General features: G+C 41.9%; 3 protein-coding genes across 5 annotated transcripts; 1 reads left to right on the forward strand and 2 right to left on the reverse strand.

The window, feature by feature from the left end:
* Positions 1 to 515: 515 nt before the first annotated feature.
* Positions 516 to 6,438, reverse strand: LOC140936056 (uncharacterized). Its single transcript, XM_073385635.1, has 8 exons — positions 6,312 to 6,438; positions 5,511 to 5,573; positions 5,261 to 5,314; positions 4,716 to 4,766; positions 3,793 to 4,320; positions 2,529 to 3,292; positions 1,537 to 1,706; positions 516 to 1,390 (listed from the first exon to the last, which is right to left on the reverse strand). The coding sequence occupies exons 1-8, from the start codon at positions 6,410 to 6,412 to the stop codon at positions 701 to 703; spliced, it is 2,421 nt and encodes an 806-aa protein (XP_073241736.1). The 5' UTR covers positions 6,413 to 6,438; the 3' UTR covers positions 516 to 700.
* Positions 6,439 to 7,882: 1,444 nt separating this feature from the next.
* Positions 7,883 to 13,553, reverse strand: LOC140936057 (uncharacterized). Of its 3 annotated transcripts, none has more exons than XM_073385638.1 (7): positions 13,446 to 13,553; positions 12,665 to 12,846; positions 10,987 to 11,084; positions 10,741 to 10,833; positions 10,027 to 10,160; positions 8,902 to 9,385; positions 7,883 to 8,779 (listed from the first exon to the last, which is right to left on the reverse strand). In XM_073385638.1, the coding sequence occupies exons 5-6, from the start codon at positions 10,113 to 10,115 to the stop codon at positions 8,902 to 8,904; spliced, it is 573 nt and encodes a 190-aa protein (XP_073241739.1). In that variant the 5' UTR covers positions 10,116 to 10,160; positions 10,741 to 10,833; positions 10,987 to 11,084; positions 12,665 to 12,846; positions 13,446 to 13,553; the 3' UTR covers positions 7,883 to 8,779. The 3 variants fall into 3 exon arrangements, with proteins under 3 accessions (XP_073241739.1, XP_073241737.1, XP_073241738.1); XM_073385636.1 differs by having other exon boundaries at positions 10,987 to 12,138; XM_073385637.1 differs by lacking the exon at positions 12,665 to 12,846 and having other exon boundaries at positions 13,446 to 13,547.
* A 797-nt stretch (positions 13,554 to 14,350) lies between these two features.
* On the forward strand, positions 14,351 to 16,083 carry LOC140932992 (uncharacterized). Its single transcript, XM_073382499.1, has 4 exons — positions 14,351 to 14,759; positions 15,069 to 15,122; positions 15,555 to 15,608; positions 15,925 to 16,083. Exons 1-4 carry the CDS (start codon positions 14,652 to 14,654, stop codon positions 16,030 to 16,032), a joined length of 324 nt encoding a protein of 107 aa, XP_073238600.1. The 5' UTR covers positions 14,351 to 14,651; the 3' UTR covers positions 16,033 to 16,083.
* The last annotated feature ends 553 nt before the right edge of the window (positions 16,084 to 16,636 follow it).

Below are 16,636 nucleotides of genomic sequence, written 5' to 3' on the forward strand. Positions count from 1 at the left end.
GTCTCAGCTTTTCAGGCATTGACGGTTATTGCAGTATTTATTAACTCCCAGCAACCACTTCAGGAATTTATTCTGAACTAATTCTGCTGGATCCTTTTCTAATTGTCCACTGCAATCAATCCCCCATAGTTCACTCGCATAAAAGAGTATGGGAGATGTCAGTGCATCAAATAACTTCCAGATTCCAGCTTATTTAGCAATTTTGGTACATCACTTAGATAGAAATTAAAAAGGGTAGGTGACAACATGCAACCTTGCTTCACCCCGGCTTGACAAGTAAAGGATTGGGTTAATTTGTTATCAATTTTAACTGCCGATCTAGCAATTGACGGAGCATGAAAAGAGTAAATTTCGGTGCTTCTGTGGTTTAGATTTCACGTACTTCTTGTCAATAAGCATTCTACCTTTGTATACCCTCTTTCTCTCTGCCTTGAGTCAGAGCAGGACAAGATACAGTTATGATCATGCGAAAGCAACATTTTATTGACAGTTTTAATTGCTATCTTTTACAGGCATCCTGCACTTCAACCGGCAGACACACTACTGTCGAAAAAGGAAAGTAACAAGAAGGAAGGCAAAATGGAACACAAGTACCGAATAAACAAGTACTGAATAAACTGCTTAAAGTACAAGTACTGAATAAACTCTGAAGCGCCACGTGCAAAGTCATTCACGGGCAGTCACTGCGATGCGGGAGATCTCAATCGGGGGTCAAGAACTCCTTCCAGGGCGAATCGTCCGGCATTCTCCTGCGGAAAGCTTCCAGAGCGGCTAGTTTTGCCGCTCGACCGCGTTGTCCGATCACCGTGTTGGAAACTCTTCTCAGTTGTTCCCAGAAGAGTGCGCGACCGCTGCTAAGTTGAACACAGAGCAGTTTAGGCACCAGCGTGGCTAGCTCTCCTATGCGCCTGAGGCACTGTAGCCTATTTCTCTCGACGTCTAACATGGAGCACAGTATCCCCTTTACGGTCTGTTTTCTGGTCACCCTCTGACCGGGGGGCAAGTCTGCCGGGACGGCGAGGTCGTACAGTTGGTGAACTGCCACGGAACTCGCAAGGAGTCGACTGAAGAGAGCGCCCTTGCTAGTAGACGCCCTACCGAGGAGATTGCAGAGGTCCAGGTGTCGTGTGAAGACGCTGCAAACGGCACAGCGGAGGTCTTGCGAGCAGGGTTTTCGTGGCTGCTCTTGTAGCCAATATTGACCGCCTTTCAGAGCACAGCTGTCTTCTCGGCAGTTACAGTTGTCGCGGCCGCAGATGACGAAGAGGGCTGCCATCTTCTCACCAAGCAGTTGGCGGCGTGCGTCTGCAATCAGGTTGCTAGTGGCCTCTTGTGCCCTCTCGGGGTCTCCTTGCCAAGCGCCTGCCCTGGGCATGGCGGTTCGTATTTCCTGTTTGGAAAGAGAAAGAACAAAAAATGCAGTGTTTCTGATTGTGTCATCGGCGGACGGAAAATGTTCTCCTTAAAAATAGCAACGATAACGATAACCATAAGAAGGATAGGGAGGGATAAGAGACCATCAGTGTGGACACCCACCTCTTGGCGAAGCGGCTGGTGTTGTCGGAAGAAAGTTAACATGTCCTGCCACGTCTCCGCGTCTGGGAAGGCGTCAAGCCTGAGTCCCGCGACCGACCCGTCCTGCAAGCCCCAGGGATTTGCCTCTTCTTCCTCTTGCGCCGTCACTGGTTCGCCTGTCGTTTCTACACCTGCTGAAATGAAACAGGGAGTTCTCGCCGTTAATGATTTGGAAGTGAGTGAGCGTATCATTTATATTGCCCAGGTTCACATAAAAATATGATCAAATGCGCATTACAAAAATGAAGAGTTAAGATTAATGTAATATATAAAAATTAAGCAATATGGATGTCAAACAACTTAAAATATAAGATAAACGCTAAATAGAAAACAAACATTTGCTAGCCCAGCTGTGTCGCAACTTTAGCCGAAAAAATGATGTTGTGCCTTTGTTCCTTTACCAGTATGAAATTTTGCTCAATTTTGTTATTCTTGGGGTATTGATTCCATGTTTGTTATTCTTGTTGCAAGGAAATCTCTTGTTTCAGACTTCGCAACATATTTGCTAGCACTTTCCTAATATAAGAAGAATGACATAAGCAATCTATCAATGCTTTTCAAGTTTGCTTCTTAGCTACCAAATGTTTGCGACTGTCTCAGCGTGTGCGCACAACTCCACAAACTGAAAACGGTCTCTCCTGAGACGTAGAACACGAAGCTGGTATCATGTGCTGATACCAGCATGTATTGGTATCATAATAACGGATCATTGTTTTTATAGATTTGTATACATTCCGTTAGTTTTAATTTTTCCCTTTTTTACTCATTGTAAATATAATAGGATATGGTTGTATATTTGTAGATATTTTTCAATAATGTTGTTTACATGACTGTAAAGCGCCTTGAACATAGGATAAGAGCGCTATAGAAATATTATTATTATTATTATTATTATTATTATTATTATGTGCGAGTGATAATCGAGTTTGGTTTCATTTTTCAGCGTTCTTTACCTGGTTCCCTGCCCTCCGTCGCTTCTCCCACGCGGGACGCCTTGGCTCTCCTCCCGCCTACAGAGGAAGTCTTTCTCTTCTTCCTTGCTGCGCGTGCGCCACCCACTGTCGTCGAGGTGTTCTCTCCGTCAGTCTCCCCATGGTGGTCCTCCTCTGAGTCGCTGCTTTCCGAGCCGGGCCGGCTGCTCAGCCGTGCGAGGAGAGCACAGAGCATTGTCCGCTCGCTGTCTCCTGGTGGCTGTTGGGAGGTTCCAGCCTCCGAAGAAGACTCCGCGCTGGACTTGCCTATCTCCTGCATAACACTCTCCGGACAGGATATGAGGGGTTCGTTGGATTCCTCGCCGCTACTGCTGGAGTCGTCGCCCTGTCTCCAACCCCGCTTGAGGCTGGCGTGAAGCGTGTCCAAGGTGTCTGCCGATAATGCCTCAAAGGTGGCGAAGTTTACGCCAAACTCTACCATGGCGGAAGCCAGGTACTGCGGGCAGAATGACCCACTCTGGTAACTGATGGCCGCGTAGCGGAGGTTAAGGAGCCGTGCTCTACTCAGACCTGAGCCGGCGGTCGTTGCTTGACTGACCAAGCAGGCCACGTCGCACACCGCCAAACGCCTCAGCGTCAAATTGCTGGCCTTCGCCGACACGGTTATGTTCCCCGGTAAGAAACCCCCGTGTTCTTGCACTATCAGCCGCTTGGGAAAGCCGTGCGTGAATTCAGGGCTTGCGAGGCTCCAGGCCGGAGCGTCCCAGATCATGATATTTCCAAACCTGGGAGAGCAAGAGAGTAGGGTCAGTCCACAAAGGCTTGTCTATAGGTTTCCTGCTTTGCGCCCCCAAACCAGTCGTTCCAAAACAGACAGGGCTTCGTAAGTGTGCCGTTTAAGATTTTGTGGTTAAAATTATTAGTTGATTGGGTACCGTGTGGCGGTTTTTTTTCCAGCGGTCCGTGACTGAATAAGTTCCCGCAAACACGTAAAATCTACTCCAGGGTGAATACTCTCTATAACTTAAATTCGCTACACAGAAGTTAAGTACTAACCAATCGTGTCTGTTCAATTACAACTTGCCCCCTTCATTCGGAAACGAAACGGTGTACATAGCATTGTAGGATTATTAAACAAAAAAACGAAAATGTTATCAATGCTGTGTACTTTCTAGAAAATCGCCAATAAATAGGAAACAAAAGGAACAAAATATCGTCAGTTCGCGCGAATACCCCCCTCCCCCCCAAAAAAATAGCTTTTTACTAGTGTCTCTGAGCAACGTACCTGTCCAAGCGAACGCGGTTTAAATTGGCGTCAAACGGCGCTTGTCCGCTGGTTAGAGCCTCGGTCAAACGTGCGCTGTGACGGCGAAAGAGTTCCCACTTGTTCACCTTTGGGTGGGTGTGTCTGCGACTTGCCCGCTCAGTTGGATCAGCGGCAGGACGCGTATCTTTCCACCCTCTTTCCAGTCTCTCGGTGCAGTAGCTGATAGCGTTGGCAGCGTTGTCGAACAAAACTGCATTGGACACCTCCTCCCGCGAATCTCGAGGCACTATGTGCCTTGGCAACGACAGGCTGTCTAGCAGAAACAAGTCAAAGTTGAAAGCTAGAGGCCGGTCGGCGGATTCTGCGAATGCCAAGGGGAAATATGGCTCCACGCTCTCGACGTCCCTTTGGAGGGAAGCCGCGTCCTGTTGTCGATAAAAGGACTGACTACTTTCCTCGACCACATCCTGGTCCGCCACGAAGAAGGCCCTGTCCTGTGAGGACTCAACGTCACCATCTTCATCTTCTTCATCGTCGTGGTCAGCGCTGTAAGTGCAGAGGGACAGCAGATCATTTAGAATGGCGTTGATGGCAAACGCCAAACGTCATATAAACACGTACATAGAAACTTACCAACATTTCCGTACGGGCTATTCTACGTCAATGCACATGTCACCGAAAAGAAGGAAAAATTGGCGAAATAGCTCATGACAACTTGAAAGACTTTCTTTCACAAATACTCCTCAAGTGATCTCTTAAAAAGTTTTTAAAGTCATGTTGTTGTTGTTGTCGTTGTTTTTAATTCTTGATTCCTCCCTTCCCTCGCGGCAATCTGTAGCGCGATTTCGCGGGAAAATATTAGTTACTGTGAAGTATTTTCCTCATTCCTCAGCACAGCCGCATACGAGGGTTATGCATATTAAGAAAGATGCTTGACCTACCTTCGGCCGTCTCGTGTCCCTTCTGCTCTCGCCTCCTGGTCAAAAAACTGTCTGAAAAAAACAGAAATGAATTAATACACAGCAAATAGATACAGTCGTTTAACCCCGTTGTCAAAAAGACACCTTCAATTGTAATAGACTACTAAAGAAATTTATGAGGACATGAGAAGCGACAAATCATTCCAAAAGGATTTAACGAACGGGCATTCCCAAAAGAGGTGCAAAAGAGTTTCCGAGCTTTCTTTACAGAAACTGCATTGATCATTAGATTTGATTCCAATTTTAAAAAGGAAATAGTTTGTTGCCAATTTTCTATGCAGAAGTTGAAATTGAAATACACGCAATTTAGATTCCTTAGTACATAGAAAAGCAAGGGTATATGACTTAAACCAACCCCAATCAATCATGTAAATAAACTCCCGTCAAAAAAAGGCAACAAAAAAACCGATTAATTTCGAAAATGGTCTCAAATCCGCAATAACGATCAGCGGGGTTGGGCAATACTAAGTGAATTAAGTAACCGAAAATCACGGTTAACCATTTACCTTGCTTCGGTGCGACTGCTTTTTTGAGTCCTCGGCCGGCGGGAACAAGAAGGCCTACACAGAATAAGAGACACGACATTGTTAACGTAGCCACGTCAAAAATGTAGTTAAAATTATGGTGGTGAAATTACGGTTTCATCGAATCAGCTAGTCAATTTGTGGTCCTCATCAGTCCCGATTTCGTTTTAAGCGGTTTTCCTCTGGGTTGCTAGTAATAGTTTCATGCTTGTCACGAAGCAAAAATCTGTACCTTTCTGGGCTGTCCGCCGTATCACTGCCAGCCTCGCTCGGCGCTGGCGGATCTTGTGAAGATCTGCAACAAAACAATCAGACATCCAACTTAAAAAAGCACGATAAGTGAGCAATCTGTTGGTTATTCTTTCGCCTCAGAAAATGAATTAAAGCGGGAAGAAGTAAACAGAACGATAAGTAGAATTTCTCACATATTTCTCCAAACCCAACGTAAAAACCGAAAACAAACTTAATTGAAAAGAGTTTCCGAGCTTTCTTTACAGAAACTGCATTGATCATTAGATTTGATTCCAATTTTAAAAAGGAAATAGTTTGTTGCCAATTTTCTATGCAGAAGTTGAAATTGAAATACACGCAATTTAGATTCGTTGGTACATAGAAAAGCAAGGGTATATGACTTAACCAACCCCAATCAATCATGACTTTTTGAATTTGTTTGTTTTTGCGCCGCTTTTTCCGGCGATCCGCAAAAATAAGTTCCCGAAAATAACAAACATATTATCAATGCTGGGTACTGGTACTGTCTGGAAATCGCAAAAATCAATTTCCAGCAAAATACAAAAAATCGCAAATCCGCAAAAATAAACTCCCGCCAAAGAAAGGCAACAAAAAAACAATTAATTTCGAAAATGGTCTCAAATCCGCAATAACGATCAACGGGGTTGGGCAATACTAAGTGAATTAAGTAACCGAAAATCACGGTTAACCATTTACCTTGCTTCGGTGCGACTGCTTTTTTGAGTCCTCGGCCGGTGGGAAAAAAACCGGAAACAAACTTAATTGAAAAATGACTTCCTACCTGGATGATTCCTGCGTCGCTCGTCCACCATCAAGCTGTTCTGCTTGATCCGATCTCTTCGCTGGGAAAAACTCTGCGATGCTCGTGGCTCTCTTCTGCATTGTCGAGTCTAGTCGATTGAATAAGTATTTCGCAAGGGGACACTTATATATCAGGGCACATTACGTCAATTTCTCCAAATAGACTCGTTGCCTTTTACATGACCATGACGTCATCCGTGTTTTCCCCGTGGAGCTATTTTTATATTCCAGCCGAGGGAATCTGGGTTTTTGCCCTGACGGGGCAAAAACCCAGGCTTCGCGCGGCGGCGTAATGGCTGACGCAATGTGGTGTGCGAGATAGCTCGAGGGGTTTAACATCGCAACTGACGGTTTCCTTTATCAATGAACCCAAACAAGAGCCCCCTTCGTTCAAGTTTGCGGCTGTGGCCAACGACGCCTCTGGAAGAATTTTCACATGGCAGGAAATAGCGCAAATCTAGCGGCTAGCTGAAAAGATGGATGCGAAAAGTGTACACTACTTGTTTTGTCAGTGATCATTTGCTGATTCTGTTCGGTGATGGTTGATGAGAAGGTTCATTCTGGCGAACCTTTCTTTCAATAAAGAACCAATGATATTTTGTGCAAAGAAGCGGCCTTTCTTTGAATAAGGAACCAGTGATATTTTGAGGGGGAAATTAGCGGTAAAATACCCGACGACAAAAGCTTGGACAGCTAGAAAAACGATCTTGCTGCAGTGTCCACATACAAATTCTCCCCGGTTGATCTTCATACAGTTTCATGTCGAATTAGTTGAGAGAATTAAACAGATCAAAGCACTTTCCATTAGGGGCCAGTTCCCTTTTCTGTAAGTAGGGTGGAACGGGGGAAGGGGGAGGGGAGTGGGGTGTGGTGGTGGGGGTTGTTGTTTGTTGGGGGAGGAGGGAACTGTTTGCCTTCGACAAAACAGCAGCATAAATACTTTTCTCTGGAACCGAGGCTGTTTTTCTTTGAATTGGCATGAATAGGTTGGAAATTTGAAAATACGGTTGAAAGACTTGAAATGTTAAAACTTAAGTGAGGAAAGTAGAAAAATTCATTCTTATATTCATGACTAAGAGACTGAGAGCTTGAGTGTTAGATTGCCGTCCGAATAACACACCAAGTTTTTACCTGATGAAGCTGAACAAATGAAGTTGCTGAATACATTTAAAAGGACATATGAATTTCAGTTAACTGAAAATATGAGCCCAATATACCAAATAGTTGCTTATTAACAAAAAGTTGAAAGTTCCAGAACTGAGATGAAGACATTACCACTGTCAAAGCCTTATTGCCAAACAATTCACACCAAACAAGATTTTCACGTATGTTTTTTGTTGTTTCTCCTATTTTTGCCTTAATAGATTTGTTTTGCGAAAACGATTATCCTGTGTACTGACTCCATTAAATAAGGGAAAGCAGAGATTCAAAATGACTTATTTCTCTGACCTATAAAAAAAATTTAACCCACCCCCTGTCATTTCATATTTCAGTAGTTATCCACCCCCTATCATAAAAGAAACAAACTGAGCAAATAAATACAATGTGGTGTGAATATGTAAGCTTATTGATTTATTACTTTGTTACACCAACAAGTGGGCCTTTTTTACTTTGCCTGGTCTATCCAGAAATTCCAAACTGCTTACAAGATTAAAAAAGAAAATAAAACAAATCCTTTCAACAGCTCCACCCTTGACTCCAAAGCTGAACGGAATAGAATAAAAGAAATGGCAATGAGATTCAGGGATGAATAATTCACTTCTTTTGTTCTTCTCTTCCTTAGCCTTGGAGCCAAGTGTGAAATTTTAATGTGAAACTGGGGCCTAAATGGTGTACACAGTCTGACAAGTACATACCATCAAATATTATTCTTTAAACTAACGTGATGTGACGCGATGCTTCACAGCACTACACCTTCATGACATGATTGAAATGTTCACTCTTCAAAATTATCTAGCGGACTGGCCGCTCTGACTCCCAGAGCAGCTTCTAATGAAAACTGTTTTCAAAATTAAATGAAATATTTTTAACCCTCTAAGTCCCAATAGTGACCAAGATCAAATTTCTCCAAACAAGATCCATACACTGCCAAGAGATGTTATAAGCAGTAACAAAATGATCACACAAGAGAAAATGCCTTGATCTATTATCAAATTCTCTCTACTTATTCTTGAAGGAAATGTATAGAGATCAGTTTGGAGAATTTGTACGTGGATACTGGGGCTTAAAGGGTTAAGGCCCACCACAGTGAACTGCGAACGAGAAAAAGGCTTCCTTTTTTCACCAAGCATAATTGAAGGCCTAATAATGTTACACAAAACTAAAATGTCATGAGATGATTGTGTAAGAAAAGTTTGTAGCAGACTACAGAAATAGTTGTAGTTCTTCAGTGGACTGTAGATTTTTACTGAGCTGGTCACTTGATCTCTGATCTGGAAGCATGGCAGGCTGAAAGAGGAAACAGAAAATCGATGAGAATTTCCTTTTGAGCGAAAACACACTTTTTCTGTTTCTTTATTACTGCCCAGTAGATAATCGAGTACCAGCTTTTTCAATTTCTCGTTCCTCACCTAATCTGCAAAGACGACCTTGTGTATTTGACGCGGGGAAGTGCAGAGTTGATATAATCCTGGTCGATTCTTTGGCACCTTTGCTGTAACAGGCACTAGGCTCTCCAAACTCTCCGTCCACTGTTCACCGCTGAGTTCCAGTTTGTAAAGGTTCCTTGAGACATTCTTGTACCAGAGAAGGGAAACATCACCTTGTTGATTGAGAGAATGGATCTGTCCGATCAGGACTTTTGGGCAGTTAAGCTTGCTATGCTCTTCCACCACAGCTACAAAGTCACCCGGTTTGAATGGGCAGTCACCGAAACTCTGCGGTTGGCCATTATCGGGTTCCTCTTCCAAATGGTCCTCTGCATACTCCCTGGCTAGGTTGACAGCAAGCTGCTTTCTGTCATTGGCGGTACCGCGGTCATAGGTACGCTGGGCTTGTTGCCATGAATGTCTGAGAGCGGCCGCCAATGATGCCTTAAGGGCATCTGTGCAATCACTGTGAAATGGAGAACTTATTTTAGAGATGGCTATGAACACGAAGAAAGGCAGACCTACCAAATACTACCCGCCAAAATTTAATGTGTGGAAAATATTTGTAATCATTGGTTGTCTTGTTCACCTACTGTTAATGCTGATCACCAGTGGTCCAATGTATATGTTTTAGTTGATTTTTTATCTCAGGTAATTTTATTCTCCTTTTGTTTTTGAGTATGGTGATGTATGGCAAAGACGTTTAAACCAAAGGAAAATAAAAATTACCTGACATAAAAAATTAACTACAACATATATTTCATAAAATGTCCTATTGTTATAAATTCTATATTGCACATAGCTTTTCTCTGGTTTTATTTTTTTTATTTAGGGAAATGTCACAGAGCAACCTCCAGTTTTCCTTTTTCAAGATGTTTTATAATTTTTTATTTCTATAAGATTATGATGCTCCTTTGAGTAAGGTTTTTCAGCAACAATAATCAACTCACACCAGTGCATGACCGAGAAAGAGAAACAAAAAAATTCAATCCCAGGATAAAGTTGGACTGATGTGAATATCTCTAAGTTTGTTGAGTGAGTATTTTTACTTTGATGAGGCAGAAAAAAAGCTGTGCAGTGTATAGTAGAAAAAAATAATTATCTTACTCTCTGCCATACGACCAGGTGATGAAAGCAGATCGAAGCATATTCACTGTCACCAATCTTCCAGTCAGGCTACGAAACAAACTTTTCATGTGTGCAGAGAACGCAGGTCCCGAGAATCTGTGACCCTTCCTGTTCTGCAAGGTACAAGTTAAAAAAGACATGGATGAACACTGAACTAAAGTTGGAAAAACACTCGGATCTTTCTAGTAAAATTGACAATAATATTGAACGTGTGAAAGAAACAGTGATTCTTACAGGTCCAGCTTTTGCTTTCCTAGAACCATGTGTTCCAGTACAAAGAAATACAAAGATAGCATTGTATTAACTGAAGGGTGAATTGGGTCGAGAAAGCACCCTCGCTGAATTTAATGCTCGTCCTAAAAGATGATTTTCCAGATAAAATAACCCCAACTACTGAAATGAAGATAACCAATTGAAAGGATTCACCCTCACAAGGGTGCTTTTTTGTCCATATTTTTCACCCAAATAAGATCTCAATAAGGTGAAAATTTGGCGCGATTCACCCTTGAAGGGTGAGAAATGTCAAAGAATCACCCTAAGGAGAATTAATTTCAAATCCCAGGGACTTCTATGAGAGTGGTTAGGGGATTTATATAGGTGAATCAAGAGACTGAGACATTTTCAAAAGCTAATTTAAGGTTAGGGTAAAACCTTACTGTGTCCAATTTAGGGTGATAATTTAAATCCACTCACCAGAAGCAAGTAGTCCCCACTGTCATCCTTTGCAAGGAGTGGACGGAAATCGTTGATGTAATTTACCAGAACTTTGTATAGTTCATGGTCACACTGAAAAGAAGGAGAATCCTGTTTAAGTCCACTTTGCCTTTTAGAAACCAACATGAAAATTCTTTGCACTGTATCTTCCCTTTGCTAATGTAACATTTGTGCAACAAGGGACACGAGTTTTGGGAATTATGAAAAACTGAGTAGTGATCTCACCTGCAGAGTTAGCTCATCCCTTCCAGATGTCCCGGATGTGATAATCGCAACGCCATTCTACCTGTAGCCAAACCGTTTCTCCGGGAGTAAGAGGCAATCTAAAAATGTAAAATGTAAAATGTAATACATAACAAAACAAAAATTCATTAAAATACAAGAAAAAAAGAGGCAATCTATCCATATTTAGGGCTACGCGCACATTTATTTTACCCATACCATACACAGAAACGCTCTATCGTAAGGTGTGTAACAGTTGGGTTAGCAATGATGCGATGATTGAGGCAAAGTCCCGAACCATATGCTTTAAAGTTATCCCCTTGTTCTGTCCGTGATGTATTTTCAAGACACCTTGGGCTATGTGCCCTAATGGCCAGAGCACACAGTAGTAAAAATGCACGCATGACCCAGCTGTTGGCAAGCAGCACAGCATTGCACCAAATTTACACTCTTGCAGTGCCTTGTCAGTTGTCTCCAGCTGAGAGAGTACAAAGGAAGACCAAGGTGAAAGATCTTCTGTGTAAAATCTTTGACTGCAAGAGGAACAGATTGCAGTGCCTGAAGCACATCGGCCAGTTGGCCCAGCTCTTGCCAAGACTTCTGTGTGTCCAGTTGGTCACAGGGCACTCTCTCTTCTGGGATGACTTGAGGAAAGTGGCACGTGCAGTGAATTCCCAGCCAAATCAACAGTCAAAATTAGCTGCAATAGTTGCCATTGGGAGAAAACTTCCTCCAGCGTCCCCTTGGAGAGCATTCCTCACCTCAGAGAGGACCGCAGATGAGGAGGCTATTATCCAAAGATTTGGCTCCTAATGTGCAAGCGCTTTTCAGTGCATTAGTTCTGTATTTCTTAACACCTCTGGAGGGTGAATATTAAGGATTTCTTTCATATTGATATACAGTAAACTTAAATTTGTTGTTAAGATCTAGAGACATAATAGGAGAAAAATGCAAGTATTTAAAGAGCAATTAATTTTGATATTCCACTTAACTTATTCCTAAAATAGTTGGCTGAATAGTTTTCCCCCAGATGGTATTGCACAACTATATTTTGATGTAAACAAAGTGGCAGGTGCAGTGAATTCCCAGTCAAATCAACAGTCAACATTTATAGCAGCAGGTAGTTGCCAACAGGAGAATTTCCAAGACTTTCAGCTTTGTGTTACATAGAGGAGTAAGACAGTTTGAAATTGAGAAAACTGAAATAGTTTGCTAAATTGTGAAAAATGAAAATATGAAAAAATTATATGAAAAATTAAAATATAGAGAATATATTCAGTGCGGTAGAAAATAATTACTCAAAACTCTGTATGTATTCAAGATATTAAGAAAAGAGAAATTGGAAACATGTATAAGGAATATTTTAACACATCCCTTTTATCAAGCAAAAGGTTTCATTTATTTTGCAAAATGTAATTACACCAAAGACATAGGTTGCAGACCAAGGACCACTATGCGAAATTTGGTGATAGTTTTCAAGAGTCTTTAAAACAAAAAATTCAAAGTCTTCAGCAAATTTGCTTCCAACGGCAGAAAAATTTTTATCTCAAAACCTGTCCTACAAAAAGGCACATCTTCCTGTTGCGTTTTATTTATTCACAAGCAAAAGTAAACATGACCATGTAATTCATGGTGCCGCAAAAGTACATGTACGAACTTCAAGAAAGACGAATTAACTTACTGTCAACAAGCTTGAATTTCACGTCTTCAGGTTTAGTTAAAACAGCAACACCATGGGGTTTTGTGCACAGACTCAACAATAATTTGACCAACACACTCTCTTTCACCTCGCTGTTCAATATCCTTGGGTTTTAGCAGTGGAGGGGTAAACACAAAATGAGTTTTACACCTGGCATGAATTTTCTAGAAATAAGGTAGTGTAGATTGTTGGATACTGTAAGTCATGAGAAACAGCTATGAATGCAGTCTCTGAAACAATACTGTGTAGTGACCCATGCTTTTAAAAGTTTAGAACTTAGCTTTTGGCTTGGGAAACTAGGAAGCCCAAATCAGCTAGAACTTCATAGAAGTGTGTGTGCGCTCTAGAATAATAACAACAATATAGCAAAGGAAAAAAATAGCAATAACAATCACCAAGTGTAGACTGAATAATAATGAAAGAACTCCATTAGGGCCCGTAACCCTTATCCTTTGAGCTATTCCACCGAGCCGAATAACAATATTATTCCTCGACAAGAAATTAAACATACAAATATAATTTCACTGGAAAATAGTTCAAAGAAAGCTGCTGAGGACAACGTGTTTGCTCTTTCACTGTGATCAGTGAAAAACTCCGGATAAAAATTATCTAGCAAAAGAACAAAATAGACGATGCTTCGAAAGTTAGAGGAATGAATCCGCCATTTTGTTTGACGTCCTCACATGAAAATTGTTGCTGATATGCACATGAAAATGCCTCCGTTACACAAATATAGCACTGAATAGAAAACATGCGGACTCACCGGCTTGGCAGGCTTGTCTGGAAGAGTGTGTCTTGCTTTCAGGACGAGAAAACAATTCCGATTTGTACAACACGATCACAATGTCTTGGTAGTTAAGGTAAGTGTGCCTGCCATGGAGCTTGTCAGCGGAGGTATGTTTGTGGTGTTGTATGCGACCTTGAAAGATGACCCTGTTTTGGCAACTTTTGACAGTCTCTGGTGCTTACCTGGCAGTAGAAAAGTGCCTAAGAAACTGTGGGAAATGTAGACAGGAAACTAAAGTTCGCGTCTGGAGCGTTTTCGAGAGGTGAGGTTCAGCGGGAGTTTGAAAAGATGGGTGGAAAAACGCGTTGGTATTTTCAAGATGGCGCCTGCTGCTTTGGATAACCAATTTCGGTAATGTTTATTGTACATGTTCTGTCGGGTACAAGGTTTTATTGAGTTTTCAATAAAGGCGGAAACAAAGTTGAAGCCAACTGCTTGAAAAACAAAACCCCAAAAAACTTGCTTGGCCTTTGAATACGCGCTTTTGGTTAGTCACTTGCCGTATTTTTGGTTTTGTTTTGTTGTGGTTGTTTTTTGGGGGGACGGGGGGGGGGGGGGGGAAGCGGGGAAAAATATAAATCTGTTTTATTATTTTTCCCTTCTTTTTTTAATGCAACACCATCTATGTAAATGGTACTGCGAAATAAACGTTGTTGTATTGCTTAGCGTACCAAATGCTCGGTTTAAGTTTGTGGGCAGCGTCCCTGGTTTACCTGCGCGGGATAAAGTTCAGTAGAGATCACCTGTTTGTGGCAAAAAATAGAAAAAGCAAAAGCAAAACAAAACACTCGAAAACAACTTAGCTTTTGATTGACAAAAAACTGATGCAGCGGCCTAAAAATTAATGTGGCCGAAACAGGCCCAGTTCATGGTATGGGCGTCGGTGCGGGTTTCAGATTACAATCTCCCCCATTGAAAAGCAGGGACCATAGCCTTTGCGCTTGCAGTTGCGATGCGTGGGGAAACACCAACACAGGTAGTCTATCGTTTCGTTCCTTTCTTACCTTGTTTTTATTATTGGACTTTTTCCTTTTTGTTTTGTTTTGTTTTGTTTTTTCATGGCGATTCTCTTTCTCTTTCCTGCAAAAAATATCATCGAGTGGCATATATGGCAATGATTCTTAACCGACCGCACCCAGCTACACAGCCAGTCTTGAGTAAACCTACCTTTTTGTTTTCTGTATGACAGGAAAAACAAGAGAGAGAGAGAGAGAGAGAGAAAAGACTAAAAGAATGGATTTCTCGACCGAAGCACAAGAAACCCGTGGCCCTGGGTCACCCTCCAAACCGGTGAGACGTTTTCTTAGCTACTAGTGGAGATACGATACCATTGTTTGGGCGTGATACTACAGCGTTTAAGCGCTTAAACGCTCAAGTTGTTTCTTCAACATTGGTCTTAGAAGAGCCGATTCATTATGCGTTACAGATCTGCAGCCATCAGTTCAGTAAAGAGACTTTTCATGCTGACGGTTCCAACAGTAACCAATTTTCAGCTATTAGTTCAGTAACCTCTCCCTTCTCCCCTTAACACTACCCCAGCTCGCGGTTTCTAGAGCTTCTCTAAGATTCATGTTTTTTTTGTTTCTTTGTTTCTCACAGAAGCGGCCCAAGTTCAGAAAGAATCATCAGAATTCAGCTTTTCCGGATGACGTGGTAAGTGCTTGACCTCATCTTTTGAGGTCGTCGGATTTTCATTCAAGAATCTAAACCTGTCACTTGAGCGCTTAGTCATTTAATAGCGTGGAATTTTGCGATCTTATCTCCAAATGAGATCTCCCCTTTCCAGCTTCTTCCCCACCCAGGGTGGTGCGGGGAGTCAATGATTGTTTGATTTGTTGAGATTTTTTACTTTGTTTTTGTTTGGTTTTTCTGGTTTATTTATTTTCTGTCTTCCCTAAGAAAGCGTACGTTCCCCGACTTAGGCTTAGGCTTAGGTCAGCAGATGGCTGAAAATTCATTTTTGCCGTGAAGCCTGCAAATGTGATCATCGATCGCCACCTTTTGCGATGAAGTCATTAGTCATTTGTCTGTTTGCTTACCTGTGATCCGTGTTTTTTTTGTTTTGTTTTTTTTTTTGCGTTTAAGGAAAGGCAAGCGAACCTCGCTGCTATGAACCCATCTTACAACGGCAATGATGCGGTAAGTTGGAATTTCTCTTTTCTTTTAAAGTTAAACGAAGCACGTGTGTTTGTAGTGAGATCAATTTTTGTCGCCTATTACCTCGCTATTACGTACACCCTTTGGTGCGCACATTAGGGGTCTTTCAAAACATTATCCTAGAAAAGATATCCGGCTAATACGGGCCGCTCTTTCTCTACCCTGCGCTAAAAGGCTAAGTATTTTCATGTCTGTAAAATGACGAAATCATTCACAGCTTGGTTGCCAACAAGTCACCCCCAAAACCCTTGCAATTAACCGATTAATCACTTAGTTTCTTGGTCGCTCTTCCTTTCAGAGGGGACGATCCCAGAGCTACCAGAGACTCCTTATGGGCAGTCCGAGTTCGTCAGTACTCAATAACAACCACCTGGTGAGTACGATATTCGCGGAGCGCACGCATTGAAAGAGCGTCAAATCAAATGACATGCATTCTGCCTTGAGAAGCAGAAGGCGTTTTCTTCTTCATGATGCAATGATAAAACTTTATAAAGCATTTATACTACCTCATCCACAACAAGTCAATGTCATACGATGAGCTGCTCACTACGGCTAGCATGACATCCTTATATTGTAGGCGCTTACACCAGGCGTTAATTTCTTTTCAAATGCTTAAATGGTACGGGACCTACTTATATTGGAAGCCTTTTTAAATACAGACATACACCTTTTAACTGTTTTTATAACATAGCCGTAATTATTATCGATGTTATTTATACACGTTCGTATTTTGAACGAGTTTTTTAGCTCTTTGACGTAACGAGTTAAAATAAACGATTGATTGAAAAAAATTGATTGATGATTACCTGCCTTGTGAGAGTAGGTCATCCGCTGACATTCGTGGTTTTTTTGCGTTTCAGGAAAAGCAAGCTAGTCTTAAGGAGCAAGCTCCTAACAGCCTCGCGGCCAGGAGTTCATCTTACGAGGACGATGTGGTGAGTGAGGATTTTCTAGGCTTACATGAGTAGAGCGTTACATTTGCAGGGGGTGAACTTTAAAAAACCGTCTGT

This window comes from Porites lutea, chromosome 4 (genome assembly GCF_958299795.1).
Source record: "Porites lutea chromosome 4, jaPorLute2.1, whole genome shotgun sequence".
NCBI classification, from domain to species: Eukaryota; Metazoa; Cnidaria; class Anthozoa; order Scleractinia; family Poritidae; genus Porites; species Porites lutea.